The sequence below is a fragment of the Danio rerio genome, chromosome 22, assembly GCF_049306965.1.
Source record: "Danio rerio strain Tuebingen ecotype United States chromosome 22, GRCz12tu, whole genome shotgun sequence".
Classification (NCBI taxonomy): Eukaryota; Metazoa; Chordata; class Actinopteri; order Cypriniformes; family Danionidae; genus Danio; species Danio rerio.
In genome coordinates, this window is record NC_133197.1 from 22685234 (window position 1) to 22707647 (window position 22414).

Below are 22414 nucleotides of genomic sequence, written 5' to 3' on the forward strand. Positions count from 1 at the left end.
AACAATTGCATTTCAAACTGACTGATTTCCTTATTCAAAACTACACCCAATGTTTTTTCTTCTTCTTCAGGAAACTACACCTGCAAGTTGAAAGAGAACACTCCAAGCCTATAACAGATCAAGATAAAATGTCTACCATTGAAAACCATCAAACAGTACTAATCTAAACTCTAATAATATTAAAAAATCATGATCGTAATGCTTACATCCACTTCTAATCTCAGATGGTCAGACAGTGATTCATCTTTCATAAATGATCCAAATATTAATGTCTCTGGTTCAGCAGACACTGTAATTACACCATGATTTTGTAAAAGATTCACTTTAATGTGTGATTTGAATAAACCGGTGTAATAAATGGCTACTGAGAGAGTTTACTCAATTCAAATGAGTAGAGGTATGGAAACATGCATCACAACTGAACAAGCGAATACGATAAAGCCTGATGATTGTGCTGAACTGTGTCTTGTGTGTTTCTGTGTGTAACAGATAAAGCCGAGCAGCTTCACCTCAGTGAGAAACTGTCTCTGCCTCGCATGCCTGTGTTCGCCTGCTAGGACAGATGGCAGTCAAGCTTTGATATCTGGACGGCCATGTACATATAAGAGTGCTGTGACGCCCCAATGAAAAGAGAGGAACCAGAGAAACCGACAATATGTGAAAAGCACAAGTCTCTGAGGTGCTGCTGGACACAAAGAGCATCTGGAGATGACGTGAGCTGAAAAGATGACAGTTTGTTTGGAAATGCTGAGAGGAAGAGGAGTTCTGTTGGAGACCAATTAAGAAAGAGAAAAGAAAAAAAACAATATTTTCAAATGTACCTATATATTTATAAATTATGTGCATAAAATGTAAATGTTACAAATGTTAGTTTTTAATTAAGTTAAGACTCTAATGTTGATGATAATAATAATGATTATAATAACGAAAATAAATTAATGTTAATTATTTAATAAAATCAGAAATATTAGGCTATGCTACACTTGCATTTAGTATATTTATTGCCGGAAGATAGCTCTCTGCAACTTTTACATGGTCGCCCACTGAAGCTAAGTAGAGCTTCACCTGGTCAGTACCTGTATGGGAGACCACCTGGGAACGGTGAAGCCTGAATTATACTTTTACCTGGTGCTGCGTCGCGGACCTCTGCTGACTGTGTGCGCACCTCAAGAAATGGATGAGGCTTTTATACTTGACGCGTTTGCAGTTGTGATATTCTTTAAAATGAATGGCAAAAAACATATTTCTGTTTAATAATCTGTTTTGGCTTAAACAAACTTATCCCTCAGGCTTTTCCAAACCCTTACAAAAACTTTCCTCCTTTCCCTCGGCTGTTGCAATTTGAAGCCAAGAACTATTTTCCATCTTGTTATCCCTATGATCACACATGGACAGGTCATAAAGTTGTGTGTACAGTGGTGCCTGTTTCAGAGAAAATCTCTTCAAAATGATTCGTTATTAAATGAAATGCGACATCGCGCGAACTGTTCGCTCGAGTCTCAAAAAAATTTCAGCAGCTGAAATCATGTGGGACGCACTCAAAGTGAACCTCTGCAAACACCGCAATGACGTCACATTTGCTGTGTGCATTCAAGCGAACTAGCGGATTCCTCAAGTATAAACCAAGCTTAAGTTACTGCCGGAAGTGGTGAGGTTAGTGGTTACTGGTTAGTGAGACCAGCAGGGGGCCCTCAACCTGCATTCTGTGTGGGTCCTAACACCCCAGTATATTGACAGGGACTCTATACTGCTCAGTGAGCGCCATCTTCCGGATGAGACATTAAATTGAGGTCCTGATTCTCGGTGGTTGTTAAAAATCCCAGGATGTCCTTAAAAAGTAGTGGTTTAACCCCGGCATCTTGGTCAAATTTGCCCACTGGCCCCTGTCCATTATTGCCTCCTAACCATTCCCATATCATAATTGGCTTCATCACTCTTCTCTCCATCAATCAGCTGGTATGTGGTGTAATTCATTCATTCATTTTCTTTTCGACTAAGTCCCTTTAATTATCTGGGATTGCCAAAGTGGAATGAACCGCCTGCTTATCCAGCATATGTTTTACGCAGCGCATGCCCTTCCAGCTGCAACCCATCACTGGGAAACACTCACTCATTCACACACATACACTACGGACAATTTTAGCTTACCCAATTCACCTGTACCGAATGTCTTTGGACTGTGGGGGAAACCGGAGCACTGGGAGGAAACCCATGCGAACACGGGGAGAACATGCAAACTCCACACAGAAATGCCAACTGACCCAGCCGAGGCTCGAACCAGTGACTATCTTGCTGTGAGGTGACAGCACTACCTACTGCACCACCGCATCGCCTCTGATGTCATATTCCCCCCAAAAATGTATAAAGCGATTTAAGGGTCCAGAAAAGTACTATATAAATGTAAAAAATTATTATTATTTCACATTTTTTAAGATTGGTTTTCATGACATGAAAGATCACAAAACCAACGATTTTGTAATATGGTGAAAAATCTGTCTGACCAATATTTAATAAAATTAAATGTAATAAACTTTTGATTTTATGCATATGCAAAAAAAAGTTCCCATTGTTTCAAACTCCATGCATTCATTTTTTTGTCCTCTTAAGCAATACAAATAAGACACAAATGTTTACATATTGCATGCGATTTCAGATCTATATTGTATCTGAATTCACATTTCTGAATCTCTGATGTTTGACAGCAGACTTTGGGATCTTAAAAATGTTTTTATACTAAAGTAGACAAATGTGAAATGTTTTTCTTAGAATAAACATCAAAGACAACTCAAGTCTTTACTGCAGTCATCTTAACCCTTTACTGGGCAAATAACCACATGGTAACTTGACATTGAACTTTTATGAAAAAATGATATTGTAATCAAAGGTCTTGTAATAACCCCCGGCAGCACTCCAGTTTTTTTTTTTTCAATAAGTATTTCAATTAATGCCCTGTAAATGGTTAATCTCATCTCCGTTTCTCATAAACATTTGAAAACGTCAATCAGTTTTCACAAAATCATGATAAGTAATTTAAACAGTAACAGTATTATGTCTAAATAATAACTTTCAGCCGCCCAAAATATCGCTGTAATATCAGTCTTTGCATAAATTTAATATTTTTTTAGTTTAAAATAGACTACTGATAAAAAAAAATCCTAATAAATACTACATTTGTTCAAATCATAGACGCCTACAACCCCAACACCCATTTGATGCGCTGAATTGCACAACATTAAGTCATCCGGTTTCATTTTCCAAGCTTGCTTGTGCTTGACAACTTGATGAACATTTTTTATTTTGGAAACTTCATGTGGCTTTTTTTTTGTCCTCTAGAAGCTAATATATACACATGCCAGAGACCTAAACGAGGACCACCCACGAACTGCTCTTACAGTGCACGACACACTAGAAATACATTTAATTTAATAATATTAACGTCTGCAGCCCATTTCTATCTTATAATTCCACATTTAAACCTCAGAACTCTCCACAGTGGCATGACTTCTCCAGACCAGCCTCCGCACATACTGAGACTTTATTGTGGCGCTAACCAGTTGTAACTTGTCGCCCAAGTTCTGGACCACCCAGATTAGCCGTCTAAACAAGGCTTTAGATGTTTTAATTGTCTCCATCCTCTGGGTGTGCCATCGACTTGAAAGTACGTCGACATAACAGAAGTTCATTTGCACTTGGAGATTTACACAGAGGACAAATTCACCACCAGCCATCACACAGCCAAACCTTATATTGAGAATGTGCAGTCACATTTTACAAGATAAAAATCATAGCCTTTAGGTAACACAGACCTACAAAAATGCGAGAAGCTGGCTTAAAACTTTACATAAAGCATAAATAAAACACATTTCAAGGTCATGGGTTCAAACAAACTTGTAAACATACTAAAAAAAACATGTTACTTTAGATAAAAGCATCTATGCAACGCACAAGCCTACATGCAAGCGTAAACACCTTTGAGGTAGAAAATGTTATGGGATGTAAGCAGAAGCATCCAGAGGTAAGATTTTTAAGATGAAAGGACATCATAAAATTCTGGGACGCTATAATAAAAGACTGTCTCCTAAAACAAGACGCTTCGTGGCCCCTGATAGTCTGTAATTTACAATGACAATATCAGGGACCGTCACGAAGCAGGAGGCAAAGTGCAGGGTAGCAAGAAGAAACACAGCCCTGTTTTTATTCCTACTTTAATGATTCATTCTTTGTCTCAGAAGTGCTCATCTTCTTAGCATATCCAAACAAACCATTTCCACTTGAAATCTTCAAATGATCCATTAAAAACGAGCTCATTTGAGAGCAACAACTATTGCAAAACATGGGACGCCGAAAGAAAACAGGAGCGGCTGCGAACACCTCCCCTCTTTCCCCGCTCATAATATGCAAAGTTTCACCCCGAGGTATTAATCTGTTTCCATTGTAGCTAAACGCAGATGCTATCAAGCTCCATTTGTCATTGACAGCGAGGGTAATGACCCTGAACTCGCGTGAGCAGCTCCTGGGCAGCGAAGACACAAGGTGGTAAGTAACTCAATATATTTTCCCACAGCAGCATCAACGGCTACAAATTTGCTAGGCAAATTGAGTGTGATGAGCATATTTTATACCACTTTGGCTCGTGGTTGTACCGACTTAATCTCCTTGAGACCATTTATCTCTCAAAATGCATTGCAGGCCTGTTGTAGCACTGCTTGTTTTATCAATCTTGGATTACAGTGCTGCTTGTTTGGACTGGACATATTGACAACCTCCACCTAAGCTGGGTCAAGATCCTGTTAAAAAATGCATGGCAGTTTCTTTGAGTGCAAGCGAGAGAATTGATGTACTTTTTGTTGTGGCAAGAAAGGACACATTTTCAGGAGGTTTTCCAGGTCTTTCTGTTAACACAGTGATGTGAAGAGTCTTTAGTCCACTCAGAAACCCTACGCTTTCAGTCCAACCGGAGGTTCAGCACGTTGTGAAAGAAACAAGTCGGGAATGTACTGAACACCATTGTGTCCAAAACAAGCCTCCGCAGAGCCAAGGATTTCAAGCGGTGCATGAACCTAGTAGGAATACCGTTCTCGAATTCCATCCAGGTTTCCCTGATCGCTTCAAACACTACAGTACGGACAGCGAAGATAAAGACACAATGTGGTTCGCCAGTGGTTTTCAACCTCCGGTGATAAGTGAAAAGGCTGGCTTTGCTTATATTGGCAGGCAGGGAGGAAAGAAAGCCCATATAATCTCTCTCTGGTCAAGTGCCCGTAGTCCTGGCATTGCTTTCGGAGGTAGTAAAGCTGTCCAGATTTCATGCCGGTGACTATCACTCAGGTCTTGTAGCCGAGCTACCCAATTAACACGGGCCTGGGAAACACGCTCATTTAGCCTGCTGTAATGTAGCAGGTAGACCTACATAAATATACTCAATATTTGTACAACATTTGAATGACTTTTTCAAAGAATAAATCATGAATATGAATTTTAGCTAGTGGTTAGCACGTGTGCTGTGATGTTTACATTTATAGTGGGCAATTTTTACAAAAAGCTGTTCATTCAAGATGCATTTTGTCATTTGAATTTGCCATAAGACCTGTGATGCTAAAGCATATATTCAAGTTAGAGTCTGGTTGGTGTTATTTTTCAAATTATTACTAAAGGTATGTTTATATAAGAATGATTTGCAAAATATTTCTCATACCTTTATATCAAGAAATTTGGTTTAGCATATAAATCAAAGACAACAGTGGACAATAATTATTTAAGCTGATATATAAATACAAAACCTGAGAAAATCACTGATTTATGCCAAACTTCTTTCGGTCAGCAGTTGGCGCTGTGACTGTGACTCAATACTGGCATGCAGATGTCTTCAGGAGAGGAATCTCATTGAATATGTGAATTTTTAGGCAGATCGGACATTGTGTGGCTGAGTTATAAGTAGGCCCAAACGGAATCTGTGCGCAGAATTACGCAGATTTTCCGCAGAATTCTGCAGATTTCCGCAGATTTTTAGCCGATCATTAATTCTGTTAATAAACTTGAGTAAATGTGTGTAAATCTATATTTATTCAGTTTTTAAATTAATTTCAGTAATATTATTGACTATTGCGAAAATGTTCTTATAATTTATTTACAATACAGTTTGTAAAGTTATATTTTCAGTTTTTAGTTGCTATTTTATATGAGACTTGCTTTGTTTACCAAATAAAATGAATATAATTGGATTTGTATTTTAAACATTAAATAAATGTAAAAAATACAATATTTTTTATTTCCCATATTAAGGTTTTAGTTATGATACTCCCAAAATAATTCAGCAGGAATAGCAAAAGCATCCGCAGATTCCGTCTGGCCCTAGTTATCAGTACTTCCTGTTCCATTGAGATACACTAAACTTTGTTCGTCCGTTATGAACAAGCGTTTTTGGTGAAAACTCTAGATCTTTACAATGTAACATCACAAAGGCCTTTGGATTATACCGACAAAACTTGTATTTGATCTGATAACATTTCTTGGAGTTTGTTACAGTATAAAACATGTCACTTCCTGTTGCCAGCAGGTGGCGCTATAACTGTAACTGGATATTGGCATGTAAACGCGTGAAGGTCAGGACTGTTATCAAATGTGTGAATTTTGAGACAGATCAGACTATGCCTAAACTATAACAACCTGTTTTGTGGCGCAGCATCAACGTTTGTGAGGCCGCCATAGACACGCCCTCAGATGAAAACTCTAGATCTTCGCAATTTAACATTGTCAATGCCTTTAGATGACAATACCTAATTTTTGTGTTGATCTGATAAAATACCTAGGAGGAGTTCGTTAAAATACAACGCCTGGAAATGGCAAAAACTGCACTTTTTGGGCAGAAGATATTTGAGATTTCACTCCAAGAGACTTTTTGTAGGTATTGGCATGTTTGATGTGTGTGCCATGTATGTGTGCATTAAACGTAGCTCAGGGGCCACTCCATTAAATGTGCATATGTGGAGCTGCCAAGCCATTTTGCCACAACCACTTCTGAAAGCTATAACAAACGTAAATTTTCGCCACTTCTGGCACATGTGCAAAGTTTTGTGAGTTTGTGAAGAGGAAGAAGAAGAAGAAGATAGAAGAAGAAGATGGAGAAGAAACAAAGCAATTCCAATAGAGCCTACCATAGATGTTTGGTCAATAAAAAAATCCCTGTTAACATGTATCCACAAATATTCCTAAAAACCCTGTATTGAGCATGCCACCTTCATGCCTTAATAATCAAAGTGTTCAAGACTACTCTTGAACATCTTAATTAGTTGGATCGGGTGTGTTTGATTAGGGTTAGAGCAAAACTATGCAGAGCTGCGGCCCTCCAGGAATTGAGCTAGAGACCTGACTTAAAATGTTGACTATTGTATAATATAGCAATATTATAATTATAATATTAGCAGTAAAGCAATTATACTACTGTAGGCACATACACACATAATCATGCATGTATAAAATCAGAATTTTCATCTGTCAGCACTTTGCCATATTAGCCAACCGTCCCGAAAATCCTCCCCGACAGTTCTGTGAAGTCCCACCAAGCTTCTGCCAATTACCAAAGGACAACATTAGCATCCCTCCACAGTGTGACTTTATGAATGCTCTGAGGGCCATGTCTCCTATAATATGCCATGTAATGCACCGTTAGCTTTGCAAAAGTCAGCTAGCATGCTAGCCGCTACCCTCCTGCTGAGCTTGCAAAATAGAGTGAGTGGATCTTTGGGTCTCCCAGCATGGCAAAGGAGACACGAGGGGGGACTCTTTCAAATAAGAGGGAAGATAAGAGCAAAAATTGCATTCTCAATTAGTGCTTTCAATGACAGAATCCATCCCCCGCATGCCCGATTTAGAGGGAGCTTTGAGCTGGATTCACCTGCCATGCAACAGTAGTCAAAGGCCGGAGGTGCGTTGTTAACCCAGCAGGAGAGGATGAGGGTGAGGTGTGAGAGAAAAGGAATCAATCGGCCGAGTGAGTCACATCCAGGAAGACAACAGCTGGAGAGGTCGTCGCCGGAGGGAATAAAAGTAGCTTTTAAACACTTGTTGAGGCGTGTTGAGGTCTACAAAAGGGCAGAGTTAGGAAATGAGTAAATGTAGCAAGTGTCCACTGCAAAAAAAAGAACAAGCCAGTGTCTTTAACTAGTCTACTGGCAAAGACCGCTGAGACTTTTACAACACACCGGAGCGAAGGAGGGTGGGTCTGATGGGGGACAGAAAAGGAAGGAGAAATTACAGCCTTCCGGCTATCCAGCTTTTATATCTGTGTTACCTATAATCCTACAGGGCCAGTCTGTCTGACCACTTGACAGACTAGAGATAATTTACTCCAGCTTTTTAGTATGGATAAAGAATGCTCTTAGTCTAAGTGGCTGAGAGTTTGTCTTGGGAATACTAACTGGCAGCACAATGTAACATTTTTTGGCCCCAGAGAAAAGCAAACACTTTAAATGAAACGGCTGACTGGTAACAGTGATCTTTGGTGGATTTAAGGCTGGAGCTGTGAAAAAAAACATGTGCACAAGCAAGATTTAAACTTGAAAACAACTATTCGGTTAATATTTACTCACCTTCATTTCATTCCAGACTTGTCATGCTGCTTTTCCAAAATGACAAGCTCCAAAGTGGACAAAAACACCATAAAAGAACTGTAAAAGTAGTCTTTCCTGCTATTTCCGATTAGTTGCCAATGCGTCCAACCAGAGTTTTAATTCATTTCTTAATATGTTTTCAGAAGATCACATCGGACTGCATTGAACACATTCTTTTACAGTGTTTTTGTTATTGATGGAATTCTACATGAATTATTCTTATGTGTTTGGGGGAAAAAAACATGCAGGTTTGGAACGACACAAAGGGCAATAAATGATCACAGAAAAGTCATTTTTGGCTTAACTGTTTCTTACTGCAATTACAAATCATTGCTCTTTCGGACTAACTAAAAACCTTCCTATCCACTGTCTGCGACAGCTGTGGAATAGCTATATATCAAAATGTAATTCTTGCACTTCTTCTCTTAACCCTAAAGATGACATATTGTTCCAGACTCTCTCATAATAGCAGTGATAGCGCCTTGTGGTGAGGTAATTGCAGTGAGTAAAATATAGGGAGTCTCAGATGTCGGTTTAACATGACGAGGTTAGATCAAGGCACAGATAATCAGTCAAGGAACTGACGCCTGAGCGTGCAGGATGAGCCGGAGACGAAACGGCATGTTCTGCACCTGGATCACATGGCAAAATGCCCAACACACATGCATGCACGTTCACAGACTCTACTGAGTGAGGAGCCATTTGAGGACACAGAACATACATTTCGAACACACCACAAACCCTCAGAGGTAAATTCGTTACCTTTATCGGTCGTCTTCGGCCCATAGCGGTCTGACTTCCGTGGTTGAGCTGTGCCAAGTCGCCAGAAGAACCAAGCTTTAAAAGACTCCCAGCATTGCATCTTTTTACAGCCTCCCTCGCTCTGGCGCTGTTTCTGGCGCCTTGATAACCTATGAAATACAGAAGAGGAGGGGGGGAGGAAGAACGATAAGGAAATCGTTTCACCAGATGGAACTGTCTAAAGTCAGGCAAAAGCAGAAGGCGGTGCATTTCATTTAAAAAAACTCAATTTGACAAGATGAGACGAGGTCGCGGATTCCAATCATCACATTAAAATACTTTCCGTTATCTTTTCCCCAACACCCGCAGATGCACAAAGGGTATTACGGAGAAAAGTCTCGGCGGTACAACACCTCTAAGTCATCAGGGTCGTGACTACGCGACTACCAGCTGTGTTTTTTGCCCTGAAAGGATGAGCAAGGCTTGACAAATCGAACATTAGCCCTGATCTGGCCCTACCCTGCTCTATATTACACTGTGTGGAGAGGTGACTTCAGCACAAGAGGATGACTCTGTATTGGTAATAGACGCTCATCAAATCGCCAGCAGCTGTGCGGCTATTCAATGCATTCTCCTTTTTTTAGGCCACAGCTGCACAGATAAAGGGTTAGGCAAATATTGCACAATGAACGGCAAACATAGAGCTTCCACAGTCTCCATTTCGAGGCTGAATATATGTGTGAACACTCTGTCCTCCTCTATGCTCAGTTTCAATGCCCGCACGTCCATATTTAATTGCCATTCTCGCCACCCCCCACCCGGCTCTCCGTTCACCCTGCACAACCCAGAACCCCTGAAAAGCGGTGACAGTGCTCCTTTGTTCAGCCCAGACCACTCCTCTCCCTTAGCGCCCCCATACACCCTCCGTTCGGTTGACAGGCATGCCTGTACAAGCTCGGCAAAAAGCGAGAGAGGGAAAGACAGTGTGAAAAGTGAGATAGAGAGCGATGGGGAGGGTCTCTCGTGTTCAAGCTCCTACCATTCCTGCAGTTCTGTCAACTCAGCAATACCAGAGGGGGGCTTTAAAAAGGGGGCAGGAGACGAGGCGACAGACAGTTTACAAGCCCTCCGAAAATCCGAAAAAGACACTGAGAGTCACCTTGAAACATTGTTATGCTGACAACTTTACCCTTAATGTTTATCTTCAGATTTCAAGGTAGAAATACAAGCAAGATAGTTAGCCTGTCTATGAGTCTTTATTTTGCCCGTGGCACAGTTTTCTTACATTGTCAGATTATAACCATTTCCCTGGTTTTAATTTAAGCAGTCATTTTACGGTCTGTTTTATTTTAATAGCCATGTTTATGGTAGCCATTTACTGTGGGAAAGATTTCGAACGTTTAGACTAATTAAAAACCATTCAAAAACAAGCACATAGAGCATTTTAGACTTGTTCTTGATAGTTTATTGCCTAAATATGATAGAATTCTGGTTCATCAGCTGAACTGCAAACAAATTTGTAGCAGTGCTCATTGAAATTATGTGTTTGCGTTCCTTAATAGGGGAAAAACTATTATTCCATCAACATGCAGCTAATTTGTGACGTCAAATCTGCATAACTTATGCATTGGCCCTCTGGCAAAGTGGAAACATTTATCCTTTGGAGAAAATATACAACAATTACACTATTATAAATCCAGATAGACTACAACCAAGTTATTTTTTCAAGTTTCTTACTTAGGGTGATTGCGGTGGTATACTAATAGCAAACACATCAACACAACAAACGTTTCTCATTTCTAAGAGTAGCATTTCAATATTGAGGGTGGGGATGTTCATGTCTTTCAATAAATATTATGACACAATTATTTATAATATATATTGATATATATATATATTCAGAATTTCAATATGTTTCAAAACAACAATTTCTCATTTGGATTTAATGCGGACAATTCATGGCTTTAAACCATTTTCGTAATCCCTCAGGTTCTTCAGTTAGCTAGTTGTAAACGAATTGACACCTGAAGAGTATGTCGTATTTGATGCTAATGACCTTTTTAGTGCCACTTGTAGCAATGCTAAGCATTAATTTTATGGTTTGTTTTATTTTAATGGCAATGTTTATGGTAGCCCTTTGGGAAACATGCGAGCAGAGCTTTAAAACACATGTTGGGAAGGTCTTCTGTCTTTATGTAACACATAGTACACAAATTATGTGTACAATTCTAAAATATATAAAGCTGAAATCTTAACAGCTCAAAGAAGTATAGGCTTGTGTACTACATATAATACTATTTATGCTATTGCTCACTATAAATCCCCCTTTGCGTAAATAGAAAAATTGGTGTTTATGTATTTGTGCTGAGAACGTTAACTTGTACATTTTGTATTTAAATCACAAGTGTTTTTCCACAACTGGAGATATAGCTCAGATCCACTCATACCCACAAGTAGAGAAGAGAGAGAAATGTTTGGACTAAAGATGAGCACTCCTGAAGTGATTATGCTGACTCCACAATCCTCAGGCAATCCCCGGATAAACCTTGAGTGGAATAATTCAAGACTGTACTTAACACTTCTAGTACAGGATTTGAAAAACATTTTTAAATGTTTTGACTTTTTCTATTACAATTAGATTTTTTTTATAAAGGTTTATGCCTGAGGAACTCCAGAAAAAAAGTCAATTTCCCTCACTGTAAATATACATTGAATTGCTGAAATGTTTCACTGACAAGTCAATTTTGATAACTGGAACCCTAAGGCGGTCAGACTTCAGGTGCAAGCAAATGCTATGCTAATGAGAATGCTAACAAAAGCAATGCCACAAGTCAATGGGGGCAGCTTGACAATGGTCACACGCCAAATTTACTCCAGCACAAATGTTTTTTAAAAGGACTGTTTAACTCAAATTAGGAGGTGACCTGGGCAGGACCATTGGGAGTTTGGATGCATTCGTAAACAGACCATGAAAACCTCTTGAGATTACTAGTCCCAGTTCTCACATTGACAAAAAAGGGAGGCTAAACTAATTGAGTAGCCCCTTGGGGGCTTCAAGTTCATTGTCCACCGTGTCTCAATTAAACATCAATCAAACTGGCATCTAGTAGCCAAAGAACAACATGCAATGGCTCAGTCAGGTCAGACAGAGATTTGCAACCCTAGTTATGTACTATGAAATTCCGCCATTAATGAGACATCACCAGGGTCACTGTGAGATTCCTAAGATTTAGGGTGAGGGGTCTCAGATAGGCTTGGCCTATGCCACCACCCTGATAACACTAAACAACCCTGTGGTGCTTTATTCATTGTGGAAGGGTTGCACGACATAGCACAAAGTGTTGACGCCAATGGCTTGCCAATTTAAGCTTCCTTTCTGCTAGCTGTGGATAAATGCTTTGGATATGAGAGCCACTAATGCTTGGATGCACTTCTTGTAATAAGTTCAATATGGAAGTGCTTTGAAGTTTACCCCTCGCAGGTCTTTAGCTCACTTTGCAAACACATGAATGGGGTTCAAAGACATTAAATGAATCAACCGCAACTTGAAAGTTGGACCGATCCCTAGAATTTGACTGAATGGATCTGGAGTTGAAACGGGGAGCAGCCTAACAATGAATTGATACTATATCTTGTACGGATTGCAGCACATCTGACTGCAAATAAAGGATCCCTGGTGCTGCTCTGCTTTGATAGAGCCACACAACCGGACAAATGCTGAATTTGTAAATTCGACGGCTTTCATCTTGGATTGAGCATCTGACAATGAGAGTTAATTCCCATCTTGCTTTTCTACGATCTACTAACTGGAACAAACACACTCGCTGACTCTAACACAATGTCGCTTTTTGAGCAGGATCGTTTTTTAATCGCTGGGATTGAGGGAAGCTTCAACAATCTGTATTTGTGCACAGAGAGGCGACAGCGAACTAATTCTATTCTTCCTCATGAGCTGTTGGAAAATGCAGTCAGGTTTCACCGGCGAGCCCTCGATGCTGGGTGCTTAAACCCCTGTCAGTCTACCTTGCCTGAAACGGAGCCAGCAGGAATCCACCAACTCCACAGTTTTGCCTTCCCCTTTCACGGTCCATCTCTGCAATTTTACGGAGAGCCCAGTAACAGTTATTTGCTTTCAGCTGTCAGAGGGGATCCTGGTTGTGTCTACCTACTTCCAATCCAAACCACAAATCTTTAACAGCCCTCGGTCGTTCTCTCGCTTGGTTATCGATTGCAGAGTGGCTGTTCTTTGTCCAGTCCTTGGAGGAAGTGGTGTGAAATTATCTGTATATGGGGGGCCCGTAGAATGGGAGACCCTTTCTTTCTTGCTGCTGTTAAGGAAAGATAGGGCCTGCAATTGGTTTAAAGCTGTTTGTTGAAAATGCTGGCTGACCTACTATATAAAGGCAGAATCTTTTCAAAGGCTTTTGGTACCGTGTGAGCACTTCTAAAACTGGTATTTATTGAAGACTGTGTTCGACTCCAAATGTTCCCCTATTTGATTGGCTGCACTAGAAAATGCATTTAAGTAAATAAACGAATACGAAATGATGATGGACTAGTGGTTATATATATATTTCATAACTCTTTTCCCACCATCATTTTTAATAAGAAAATCTGCCAGTTAGTGCCAATATTTTTGCCATTTTTTTCCAAAGATTTTAAGTCCCCTAGGAGATTTATTTTATTAATGCCAAAGCATACAATATAAACCTAAAGAAAAGATAGACAAAATGAAAAATGTGGGTAATTTCCTTGCAAAAAAATAACATATTTGGCCATTTTGGGACAATCGGTTAAAAATAAATTGAGTCCATCCATTAGCTTTGCCAAAAGCTGCGGTCACGCTGCACTTTTCTCCCCATAGACTTCCATACATAAGCATGTGAATGCGTCAGAGCAGAACGTAAGCTCGTGCGACAAGTTTTGCAGTTCGCTGCGTTGAAAAGTTCAACGCATCAAATGATTGCGTGAGACCAATCGACGATCAAAATATGACCTCTCTGGACATGAATTGAAAACATGGATCAATCACTCGCTTTTAATTTAATGTCTAATCATCGTGTTTAATCCCGCTCATTTTCGCAGTGCTGTACAACAGAATTTCGCACGCACAATCTCTAGTGTGACCGCGGCATAAAGCTTAGACGTTCGTCTTTGCAGATTTAACATTTGATTTGGTAACATTATCAGTTATACTGTTAAATGTCTGTTACAGCGTTAACATAACAGCATTAGCTTCCATGTGCGTAAGCAATGCTTTTTTTACATTTCAATCATTACTAATTAATGTATAATAGTGCCCGTATTGTATAACATTGAAAACATGCAGTGTAAATTATGTCAATGCCAGGAAAGAATTGTATTATGATTGACAGAAAATTGTCAATGACAGGTAGCTTAGCATTTTAGCTTAGCATTTTGGTCCATTAGGTAAAAACAGCATTAACACTTCAAAGAAATGAGTACAAAAAAGCGATCTGGTGGCATTACCAATCAGTAAGAGAATTTCTTAATTAAATCTATGAATGAATTATCATTTGTAAGCTATTTGTTACATGGTTTAGCATATGGGGGTCTGTAATTATTAAGCCTTTCAGCTAACAAATTAGAACGACTAAATGAAACAGCTTCTTAAGAAAAAAAATACATGAGATCAAATGTAAAACTAGTGACCTAGATCACTTGTTTATGGTATGTCATATCTCCAACATGTTCTTTTCCAGTTCCAGCTTTAATAACACTTTGTTTTGTTCACTTTCATAATATTAATCGGTGATTGATGACTTATAAAGCCATTAAACACTTATCTAGGCACGTAGAAGCCACATACAACGAGCTCAGACTTTCTTGTACATCTAATTATAATCAGCAACCTTATAAACAACAGATACCACATGCTAAAGCGAAAAAATTTGCATGCACTACTAAAAAAGCTAATTAAAAACCAATCAGTTCCTCCTTTATTTATTTATTTGTTGTGAAAATCCGCTACTGTGAGAAGGATTACAACCAAAAACTGCAACTGAGCAGCAAAACTGCTCATTAGCATATGTCGAATCTCTCGCAGAACTCATCCGTGTTGACGGGACAAAAGTCAAAAGTGTTCAACAAGCTCTCTGCGTGTACCGGAATGACATTTCGGCGGGTTAGCTCCCAAAACACAGTATGAAATAAGAGCAAGCAGCTGTCTCTTACTGCGTCCAGATGGCGGCAGAACGTATGTAAATTGCCTCATTAACCTTACAGCACTTAACTACCGGGCTGCGCTGATGGTTCGGCCCACACGGGCATTTTATTAAAGAACATTAATAGCATCAGGCAGCAATCACCACTGCCTGAGGTGATTTGCTCTGCCATTATCAAACACTGTAATAATTATACATGACAACCTCCTGATTAATGCATTCATGAATATTACAACAGCGCATTATCTTCAGTTGAACTTCAAGGCTGCTTTAACAAATACTACAGGATAAGTAGGTTATTCCGCCTACCCGCAAACCCTCAGCCACACCTCGTACAAACAAAATGAGGGGGGAAAAAAGGCACCGTGGAGAACCGAGCTGCACCTGGAGCACAGAGGGGCACGGCACAGGTCAAAGGTCAAGCCCCCGAAGGTGCTGCCTAAACAAGCCTCTCGCTCTGAAAGATCCAGACAACCCCTGTGGTTGAAGCTCACAACATGGGTCTTTTAGTCCATTCTTTTCGCTCCTTCCATCGCTGTCTTTTTTCTTTTGGAGAGCCGCGTTAATCCATAATCACTCGAACGACCAGCAGCTCAATTATGCACCAGTTTCTCCATTTTCTCTTGACACATAAAGATCTAAAAACAATTAACCTCTGCACGGCGACGTGTTTTCACACTGAGCGCAAGAGGAATAAGTCAAGAACCCTCCATTCAAATTCCACCCCTTGATTTAGCTGCCATAAATATTGTTACATATTTTCATATAATATTGGGCTGCATGATTTGAGCTCAGCTGACATAATAATGGATGGTTTTTCTATACATGTTTTACAGATGAGATGGCCTAGTTTGGTATACATAAACAAGATTATTGTTTAAATATAAATAACTTTCAAACTGTGGGTGAAATAATGTTCATTGTCATTTAGCATGACAGATACAGCTATCGAAAAAAACATAAAGAGAGCACTTGGAAGCTCTCAGGATTTATAGTAAATTACGATTACGATGTTTGAGTAAAATGTAATGTTGGTTTTATTCTGTAAACTACTGATGACATTTCTTTCCCATTTAAATGAAAAATCCTACAATTTACAGTATTTAACATAAAATAACAAAAAGTTGCTATGTTTTCAGACTTTGTTGTAAAATGTGTAAAACTGTGTTTAAGACAACCCAATGCCAATGTTTTAACTTCAGAACAGTTAGGAAAGCAATATATTGTGCTATTATATTACCCTGATCAAGTAAATTCAGTGAAACTGAGAATTATCAAGTGGTCTCTTCGTTTTAAGCATAGCTGTGTATGTGTACACTTCAGTGTCTTCTGTAAATCAAGGTAAAAAATAAATAATAGTTATTACTTTTGGCTCATAAAATAATTAAACAGGACACATTTAAATGAACAGTAAAAAATGTAACTGATTGAGATCATCTTTGATTCACATACTAAATTGAAAGCTGCCACAATGATTAGTTTATGACAATGCTCCATAGAAATGTGACATTTTTGGAAGGAACATATGCCAGGGTGGCTTTTTAAAGCCTTTTTAAACCCCTAATGGTGTGATACTGACGCCATTTGACGTCAAGAAAGCTTTAAAGCCTAATATATTTTTCAGTTTCAACATTTCATCACCTTAGTTCTAATATACATTCTATAAATATTGTGCTTTCAATTAGTTTTCTTTTTTCTGGTTATATAGATTTTGGAGAATTGGCCCTCATGTCATTTTTGCTATATGAAATACAAAAAAAAAATCTCAAAATCCCCTAGAATTAAGATAAAACCTTGACATTTTTTTAACATTAAATTTTTACATTTTGCATGTACAGTGCTCAACATAATGGAATACACTCTATTTTGAGAATGAATATTTTATAATTTCTCAGTGAATATAGGCAATGTATTTTTATGCATTTAAACAAAACAGATTTTTAAAATAATATTTTAGTCACCAAACATATTTAGAAATTGAAAGATAACACAATTAAATTCAGGCAAAATATTACAAAAATTAATTACAACCTACAAAATTTCAACAACATTAAAAAAAAATCTCTTTTCTTAAAATTTGTATTTAATATTTTACTATAACATATAAATTTGGGTGTACTAGTTTCTGGACAGTTATCGTAAATTATTTTGTTAGATAAGCTGCAGATTTGGCTTCAGTACTGACTAATCTAATGTATATGCACAAATAAAATATTGTATAGCTTCCTATTAGGAATATGAATTTAAAAGAGATATTTGTGAGGGGTGTAAACACCTTTGACAAAGGATTTCAATATGTTATTTTTTTTAATCTATTTTGGTCTTTTAACATGAATGTATAATTGATCAAATCTACAGTCCATTCTTAAAAATTAATGCCCCAAAAGAGGGTTTTCACAGCAATGCCACAGAGGAAGCATTTCAGTAAAGAGATTCTATTTTAATAACGTTATACTCTAAAGAACCATTTTGGAATGCTTGTTAGAAGCTTTGTCATGAAACCATAATTCCAAAAAAGAACGTTTATTTCAGATCTCTACAGTCAGCAAAAATGCATCTTTTAAAAAACATTCCTGATATCTATATCCACAATGCACACTGCAATACGATTTTCCCCTCAGCAGCCCAAAAGCGTTCGTTGAAAAACGGAGTCAATGGGTGTGACACTAGGGAGAACACACGCCCATGGCCTCTCGCCCAAACTGCGCGGTTCTCTACGTGAGGCTGTCTGATTGTATTGAGCCCTTTGGCCCTCTATAAACACTCTTCCTCTGTCAGAGAGCCTCAGTGGCCTCCTATTCAAGCGCAGGTAGAATGCCTAAAGAACGCGTGAGAGGAGAGAAAAAAACAGCTTGTTGCTTCTATTGAACCTTTTATTACGCCCCTTCAAAGGCTTATGGCAGAGGAGGAGAGCGAGAAAGAAAGGATCTGCCGTCTACTTAGTGCCATTGTACTCCCAACATGTCGGCTCTGAGCTCTGTGTGAAAAACACAAGCAAAGTACATCCAAAATATTACACGCCGAGCAAATAAAAAAAGTGCACTCAAAAACCAAAATATAAACAGACCCTCGTGAAATCCAAGTGTACGAGGGATATTTAGAGATTTGGGTGTGGTATATTACATTTAAACTATGATTTTAAAAATAATTATAATAATAATAGAGGGAGGGAGAGTAAAATTAAATTTATATTAATTACTATATTAAAAGCACAATATTGTACTCAGCACTGACATTATTATTAATTATTCAGAGTTTGTTAGTAAAAAAGTGAGATATTTTGAAACATCTTGTCAATTACAGTCCTCAACTATAATAATTACAAACCTTAAACCATACAGAAATGCTGTTTATCAACCGCCAATTCCTTTCTTCAGCTATCCAAATCCAAGCATTCGTTCCTGCATTATTACACCTCAGTGTATGTCATTTAGCATGCGGTGAACCAAATCATACACACACAAAGCACTTAAACAAGCTGAGAATCCAACGCTCAATCAAAGAGCGACAAAACATCTTAGTGAGCCAACATTGCTCTACAAAAACTGAAAATTGACAGCTCTGATATGCAATTTTTTGCAGTATGGTTGAATAAAGACTCCCGCTTACACACACACACACACACACACACACACACACACACACACACACACACACACACACACACACACACACACACACACACACACAAAACACACACACACAAGGAGACATTGTTGTTCATGCTTCTCCTTGCATGTGTGCCAGACTTCTTTCTCTCTGGTCCATACATTGCAGAAGAGTTGGCCCCTCATATACCGCATACTGGCCCCCAACATTGCGTGCCGGCCCCTCGATTGTGCAGCACAAGAGATGCAAAGGAAAAAGAAATAGAAAAAAAAACACAGAGAGACAAAGTAGTGAAAAAAATGAGCGAAAACAACTGGCAGGCATCCAGACTCATGGGGACTGCGTTGATCATTATGTCTAGCCTTCAGGTGTCTGAGCCGGCTGCGTTTTGGGGGGAGGTGTGGTTACCAAAGAAGCAGACAAAGAGAAACTCGTTCACCGGGATCAAGAAAGCGAGGGAGGGAGGGAGAGTAGAGAGAGAGGGAAAAAAATGAGAAAATGCTATAAAAATTTGATTAGACGATCCTCCACTGAAGTGACTTTCTGTGTTCTCCTTCTCTTTTTTTTCAAAGCATCGCCCCAGAGAACAGGACAGACTGATTTTTTTTTTTACAGGTCCTAATTAAAAACATCTGAGGACCTTCAGACATCAAACAGCCTCGCAAGGTCTCATTGCATAGCATTGCGATCCTTTTTTTTTTTTTTGCAGGTTAGGTCTCGTGGTGTTAAATTAATATTAATACAAGTGCTATTTATATTTATGAGCTGCATTTAAACAAGTCTGTATATGATTAATGAAGAAAAAACAAACAGATTTGGTTGACACAGGTCACCGGCTGTCACAACTTTATAGCATGTGTCAAACTGAGCAAAAACTATATATAAATATATATATATATATATAAATATATATATATATATATATATATATATATATATATATATATATATATATATATATATATATATATTAATGATTAAAGCGTAATGAAAATAACATCATATGAATGTTTTTCGACTAATAAAACCAATTAAAAAACAAAATATGAGAGTATTATTAATAAAATAAACTATAATTGTAAATTAATTAAACAACTACATTTAAAAAATGTACAACTACATTCAAAAAGATGCCAACGAATCCTTGTTGGCATCTGGTTCCATTAAAACTTTTAACATCCATGGAATCTTTCATAAATGGATCAAATAATTTAAAACTCCTTTACAATTGTAAAAACAACTAAAAACTGAAAGGCTCTTTAAAGAGCCCGAAGTGGTTCTTCTATCCTATTTCTATTTCAGGAGTGTCATTTAAAATGAAAAATGTCTTCAAACCAAGAACAAACTTGTAGTTCTTTCAAAAACTGTTAACTGAAACCTTCTCTGAGAGACCCAAACTGATTCTTCAAGGCTGAAACTAATTTTTGAAAAGCTTTAATAATTGTACGAGCGTCAAGGTTTGTTATTACAGAACGTCAAAGCGTTAAAATCTCACTAAAACTCCACCACGATAAACATCTAACGCGTCCTGCACAAGTGTTTTTCGTAGAATGTAAAGTAATATCGATACTAACCATTCATTCTGCTCGAGACGCCGGGTTCCTCTTGAATTCGCGGGGAAACTCCGAGCGGTTACAGTAAAAACTGCTGCTGCTGGTGTGTTGCGCGCGCCGCGTTACCTTTGCGTTCAACTTCTGATTCCTTTGCGCGTCTCGCTTCCTGCGCAGTGGGAAGAGACCAGAGGCGCTGCGTTGCGTCATCAACAGGAAGGGCTCCTATTGGCTGGACGCGAGCACATTAATAACGCCGCTCTTTGTTCCATTGGGTGCGAGCGCAGGGACTGACGCTCCTCCTCGCTGATCTCAGAGCGGCAGAAAAAGAGTGAGTGCTGAAAAATGGGGAATGTCTTTCCGCTGGCTTGAGGTCAAAGCTGCTGCACTGATCCTGGGACAGAAATTAGGAACCAGTAAGAATGTTCAGGTAGTTTCGTTTGTTGCAAATAACACAGTTTTCAGGATGTTGTTTGTATTTGATTCGTGAACTCAATTAAATTTATTCACTTCAACATGTCATGTTTTTATTTATAACACGGAATGGCAATTTCTGGGAAAGATCTTCTAAAAAAGTATTGTAACAAAAGTGTTCAACTACACTAAGCAATCATTAAATAGTAACATAATGTGATATCATTGAAACAAAATAATTAATTAAACTAATTATTCCACAATGGATTACTTGATAAATATAATTTATAATAATTAAAATATATTTTATAATAAATATTTTATTCATAATTAAAATTTCACAGGTGTGGAAATAATTTTGATTAATTAATTCAATACAAATATAATCAATAGATAGATTTGAAAATTTGACACATGATCAACTTGATTATGATATATGAATATTGTTTAAATAAACAATTTAGCTGCATATGTTAAGATTGAAACCATAAATGTCACAATTTCTTTGTTATTATTCTTATTTTCATTACATGATAATTATAATAAAATCAATGTTATTATCAGTTTTTATACATTTAACAGTCATGATATGTGAAAAGAATACAAAAAAATGGTTAAAATTATTGAGAGTATCCCAGTGTTTTTATTAACATCACATTCTGAAAAGTTACAAATATTTTAGTATATTTTTTTTCGCAAGTAAACGAACACCATGTTTCACCATGGTATGTTCAAATCAACATCTCACCACACGTTTGTGTATATTTATGTATTAACTAACCCATTTAATATGCACATATACCCTTCAATCACAAAATTACATTAAAAGGCATCAAATGTATTGCATGTCCTTAAACACAGTATCAACCAAGAATAATTAGGGTCCTTCTTAATGGAAATTATTATTATTATTATTAATATTAATATTTTTTATTTTTGTAAATCTCCAAAAATAATCACAAAGATGCCAGCATGGGATCTTCTTTTTCTTAGATTTTGATCATTTTGGTGCACAGTTTGGTTCTAGGACATCGAATTGTGCTTAAATGCTCATGCGAGAGGGAATATTCTGGCCTCTTTCTCTCCGAGTGGCTTAGAAAACCAAAGGCCCAAGGTAAGTTGGGAATATTAGAGCGTGTGTAATGCGGGTGAACATCCTCCCTGCATGAATGCAGCATTAAATCAATATTCTGCAACGCTTCCCCTTCTTGACTTATTCACTTGACTGCTGTCATGCTCCGCCACGTGGCCTGTGCAGTTGTTTTCAGATTTTTGTGACGCCCCCCCTCATCTGAACGCAAGAGAA

At 38.1% G+C, this 22414-nt stretch overlaps 1 protein-coding gene across 2 annotated transcripts in view; it reads right to left on the reverse strand.

Moving 5' to 3' along the window:
- LOC137488931 (uncharacterized) overlaps window positions 1-20849 on the reverse strand; it is a 35400-nt gene extending 14551 nt beyond the window's left edge. Inside the window, exons 1-3 of one of the 2 annotated variants that reach the window (XM_073936820.1) lie at window positions 20719-20849; window positions 9372-9520; window positions 7895-8081 (exon numbers count right to left, since the gene is read on the reverse strand). In XM_073936820.1, coding sequence (XP_073792921.1) covers window positions 7895-8081; window positions 9372-9520; window positions 20719-20725 — 343 coding nt within the window. In that variant the 5' untranslated portion in view covers window positions 20726-20849. The remainder of the gene's footprint in view (window positions 1-7894; window positions 8082-9371; window positions 9521-20718) is intronic. The other variant, XR_011008228.2, reaches the window with a different exon arrangement.
- Between the last annotated feature and the right edge of the window lie 1565 nt (window positions 20850-22414).